General features: G+C 51.8%; 1 protein-coding gene across 1 annotated transcript; it reads right to left on the bottom strand.

The window, feature by feature from the left end:
• Positions 1–392: 392 nt before the first annotated feature.
• LOC149808979 (carotenoid 9,10(9',10')-cleavage dioxygenase 1-like) lies at positions 393–4,796 on the bottom strand. The gene is made up of 7 exons (XM_089995059.1): positions 4,688–4,796; positions 3,635–3,942; positions 2,995–3,157; positions 2,541–2,734; positions 1,749–1,908; positions 744–1,004; positions 393–509 (listed from the first exon to the last, which is right to left on the bottom strand). The coding sequence occupies exons 2-7, from the start codon at positions 3,898–3,900 to the stop codon at positions 393–395; spliced, it is 1,161 nt and encodes a 386-aa protein (XP_089851185.1). The 5' UTR covers positions 3,901–3,942; positions 4,688–4,796.
• Positions 4,797–4,869: the final 73 nt, after the last annotated feature.

Consider the following 4,869-nt stretch of genomic DNA (forward strand, 5'->3'; position numbering starts at 1 on the left):
TACATTCATCGCATAAACTCAATGCCGAAACAAAACCTCTCATGTTCTGACGAGAGTCTAATAACCTCTTGGTACGTATTCATACAACATTGTGGAGAGCAGGATCAATAGTGGGGCTCTAGATGCGATACCTAAGACGGCATACCATAGAGTGCCCAATCTAGTGTGATGACTGTTTGAATGTGGTAGACAAATGATGTTGTCGATCCAAAACGAAGCCATACACGATAAGTCATATTTGTGGTGAGACCGAGGGTCGGGCGGGGACGCAACCAGCCACTGGTCACGGCAAAAGCTATAGCACCACTCGAACTCATGATCGCAAGTTGAGAGACTTACTGCTTTTCCTGTTCAGGAGCATCGTAATGTTATGCGCTATGGTTGACCACAGCTCAGTGCTGTGGTAGTTGCCACCGCTCAAAGTAAGCCCCATGGAAACCGTAAGGCACTCTTTGAGGCAGCTGGATTTTGACCACAGGGTCTGGCAACATGGTCTTGGCATCATAAACCTGCATGTGGGGCCAGCGGTGAAGACCAGCAAAAGAAACGACATGCACAGCACACAGAATGAGATTCAGTGCCTACCCTAGCAACTCAACGGCACGTGGAAATGATTGGATTGAGCAATACATCAAGCGGTGGAGATCCAAGGAGGGCTGCGCTTTCCAAGGGTTTCGCGTGCAAGAGACAACGAGAGTCAACCAGCATATGTGTATGCGGGGGGGAGGTTCATCGGGACGCACCACACAGTACGAAGTCAAAGTCTCCTCGTTTGTCATGTAACCGATGACAAAGCCATCATCGTCCGAAGCCTCCCCACGAGCAAGAGCGGCCGAGTCGCGGGCCACAAAGACTACTTCACCGCCAAAGCAGTTCTCTGGGAAGTCAATGCGGGCCACTACACCCTCGCCCGCAGCAGCATGCATGTCCGCCTTGACAATGCCACTGAATTTCATGCCACTTTGAACCACTGCCCAGCAGTACCTGCTTGCCGGCCGGCCGACCTGCACGCGATCTGTGTAAGGCAACGCTCGGTGATGCTAGCATCGGCAGTCCTCTCTGCTGCTGGTTCTACAGGAATCCTATCTTGAAAGGGTGACTGAATGGAATGCCGCACGCTGGTTGCACCCCAGACGGAGGATGGCAGCATTTGTAGTTCCCATTGTTTCGCCAGAATTGGGTTCAACATCCCCCCACATTTCTGCCCCAAAAGTTCATGTATTTGCAGGAGTATGAATCACTCTGCCTGGCTAAACACTGGTGGCTGCGTGTCGATGCGCGAGGCACCCTCACAAATGAAAGCCGCTGCATTTATGTCGATAGAGAAGCACTTTGCTCCACCACGTGGCAATGGCTTAAAAATACTCCAATAAGAGCGAATTTGTTGGAGCATGACAACTTCAGCAACGTTGCCTGCATGGTTTGCTAGCAATTGATTGCCGTCCAAAGAGCCCCTTGGGCGGGGCGAAACCGGTCACGCTGTCTGGTGTAGAACACTCGTTCTTTCCCACCTTCTTACATACATGCACTGTGTAGATGCAGCCAAACTGTTATCCCAAACACGCAATTCTTAGTCGTCATATTCCAGAAACCGGCCTGTTGGCAAGGAGCATGCCCACTGAGAAGCTCTCGTGTAGTTACCACCGCCTTTCTTCGTTATGCAAGGGTACAGCACAAACTTGGTGCACAACACAAACAGCATGGCCCACGTGCGCTGGCGCGGACTGACAAGGCAAGGAGTGCAGTACCACTTGTGGGGCAACGACTGGCAGCTCAATGCCAAAGTCCACGAGCGCTGTTGTGATCACTTCTCCCGTGGTCGTGTTGACAGTGTACCGTGTGAGGATCGCAGGGTCTCCCTCCTTTGGAATCGGCTCGCTTGCCATGGACAAGTCCATTTCTTTAACCCTGCACAGTTGGTCGAGATCGTTGCAACAAGTGACTCACAGAAAATAGTTGACCAGCTAGTGACCAGAGAGTGTAGTAGCGGAGCGGAGAATTCATGCTCCCTCAGTGGAAACAAATGCTTGGCATGATGACAGCACGAGAAAGGCTTGGCAGTCCCGATTTGGAAGCTGCAGAACATGTTGTTTGTTTCCGACATGCATCGATTCATATACCCCTGCACGAAACACGTACCATGCCGTCAACGCGCATTCCAAACAGCACCCTTTCACCAGCCCCACTTGCTTTGGTGGATGCATGCATTCACAAGGCACACAATGCCGTAAAGAACACAGCTTCAGCGACACGTGACAGTCGAACAAGCGCTTTCCGGCAGGTGCATGTCTTTATTGGAAACATTACCAGTTGAAGTAGCGACACACTTAGCAAGATAGCCGTTACCATCAACTCAGGGATTCTAGCCTGAGTTGTCCACATATATGGACTCACTCAGAGCCCAAGCACACAAGGTTCTGCACACACAATGAAACCATCGATCTCAGGATAGCCGGTTTCCAACAGTGTTTGCCAGGACAGCGGGGTTATGCTGCTGAGAGGCAGGAGACGCAAGAACATGTTTTTAACCAGAGGCACACCTACAGATGACAGAGTGCACCAGCTCTCCTTCTGGTGCAGACTCCTCCCATGCATTTGCGACATGCAGGTTTACAAACGGATCCGCATCGAACCACCGCACAGGCTCATGAATGTTGTTCCGGTTCAGCAGTCCGATGCGGCCGGGCTGGCTGTTGTCAGTCACAAACGGCACTTTGTGGTCCCGCACCATTGCCTGCAGCACTATCATGGGTCATGGCTGATCGAGGCACTTGTCGCATCCATCGTACTTCGTTTGCTCGGGACTTTATCGTGCGCCTTCGTATGAAGGTGCCCGATGGGAGTTACGCGCACAACGTCTCCACCCCAAACAGGCGGAACCGGACACTGTCGCAAATTAGAATGCAACGTATATGCTTCCTTCATTTCATCAAAGCTGAGGCAAACAGCAGGTGCGACTGCAGAGATGGAAGCTGCCCCCGGCTTGGAACTTACCTTGAGGTCGAGGATGACGTTGTGCTCCATGAACACAGCGTAGTTGGTGGTAATTGCAAAGTCGTGCATCCATAGGGGGCCATTCACGTCAATGGGAATGTCCTCAGTGACTTCACCATTGGGGCGAACGATGTTGAAGATCACGTGGGGGGCCGACTCCAACCTGCACAGGATGCCAAAGACTATGATGCATCTGTTCACCTGCCAACCGCTGACGTTCAATGAGCTGTATGGTTTTGAACGTGGATACTTGGTTGTTTTCGGCCTGAGCGTAGTTCTTGCTCTTATCTATGTGATGAAGCGATGATGATGCATCGGTTCTAAACACAGTTTCACATGACCCATCTGCCCAGCAAATTTATTTATTTATTCATTCATTCATTAAAAGTTGCATTCTTATACTCCACAACACACCTTCTGGCCGGTGTGTGTCGCTTGCACACATGAACGTTGCACAGCTGACAAGCGGAAAAAGAGCTCAACCCAGGTAGGCAGCCCAACAGCATGCAAGCGGGACACTCATCAGGCTCCAAGCAGGAAAATGCAGACATTGGTATATCGGGTCTCCTTTGTCATCCATTGGAGCAGCGTGAGGCAAGCAGACACAATTGGATGCGTCAACAGGTGGCCAAGGGCGTACGAGTTGCCGAACGAAATCATCTCGCCAGTGAACCAGTCAAGCTTAGGGTGCGCAGTGAAGGCGTGCTTGATCTGATCATTGAACGAGTACGGGGACACGGACTCCATGGAGCCATCGTGGTTCAGCTTGATCTGGTAAGGCAGGTTACCCTCGTGCAGGGCGAGGACACGGTTGTCGTGAACCACGATGCCTGCCATGCCCAGGTTGCCTCCCTGTAGTGGGGGTGGCTTTGGGAAGAGATCAAACTTCCATGCGGCACGCTGCATCACCGTGAGTACCAGCCCCAGGATTCCCTTCTGCTCTCCCAGCTGCAGCACTCAAGTACTGGTTTCAACGGTGCATATATGATGCGTATAAGATGGGATGGAGGCAGGTGGCCACCCTGTCAACAACAGTTCAGACGCTGCCAACGAAGAGGTTGCCTACGCTGCTCGTTTACATCAAATAAATCAATCGGGAACCACGCCATGCCTCTGAAGACATGCAGTGATGATGAGGGTGCACTTGGTATGCCACTCGTGTCGTACAGGGTTCCGGGATCTACATGAGGTTTCCCTGCAGTCTTATAAGCAGTTGCTACGGACGTATGTACAAGCACTCTCAGGGAATGACACATGTTATCTCATCAAGCATGCATACACGGAAATCATCTCTCTAATCCCTTGGTCTACAAGATAGGCTGACGGACCAGCACTTGTCATATGCCCAGGGGTAGCCGGGGCATTGATAAGGGGCATCTTGGCGCCAAGATGATGACGCATTCGTGTCGGCTAAGTGTTGCGGTATCCGACAACTGCAACTCGGCACCACTATCACATAAATCGAGGCATGCACCGAGCATGCATCCATTTGTGCAGTGGCGACGCGGTGGCACTTGTTCCGCGAAGTAGCCATGTTTGAGTGCTACCGAGGACACGGGTCTGCAAATGGCTCGGAGGTGGGAAATGCAATGCCAGCAGGCTGTGGTTTTGCATGAAGCGTGCGCTACGGGATCCCAGGGCAATTCGTCGCAATAAGTTGAACATGACACATGTTGGAGGGGCAAATGCACACCCGCAAGAAGAGGTTCTGGCCGGCCTCTCGTTCGGTTTTGAATTTGAAGTTCTTCACCCAGTGGTTGCAGTAGCTCTTGGCTTCCCCATCTTGGAACACGACAGCATGAATCATGGCATCCCCATCAGCGAACCTGCATGTCGGCTACCTCGTCATCTATGGTGCTGTGCATGCTTGGTGTT

The sequence above is a fragment of the Nuphar pumila genome, unplaced genomic scaffold (assembly GCF_984573655.1).
Source record: "Nuphar pumila unplaced genomic scaffold, dmNupPumi1.hap1.1 HAP1_SCAFFOLD_1924, whole genome shotgun sequence".
Taxonomy (NCBI): domain Eukaryota; kingdom Viridiplantae; phylum Streptophyta; class Magnoliopsida; order Nymphaeales; family Nymphaeaceae; genus Nuphar; species Nuphar pumila.

Excerpts from the sequence above, each read along its gene's own strand:
- LOC149808979 (XM_089995059.1), bottom strand. The coding sequence starts at position 3,900 with ATGCAGCGTGCCGCATGGAAGTTTGATCTCTTCCCAAAGCCACCCCCA. Across the intron at positions 2,735-2,994 it reads ACGTCATCCTCGACCTCAAG|GCAATGGTGCGGGACCACAA; the intron begins GTAAGTTCCAAG and ends ATAGTGCTGCAG. Across the intron at positions 1,005-1,748 it reads CAGTCGTTGCCCCACAAGTG|GTCGGCCGGCCGGCAAGCAG; the intron begins GTACTGCACTCC and ends GATCGCGTGCAG.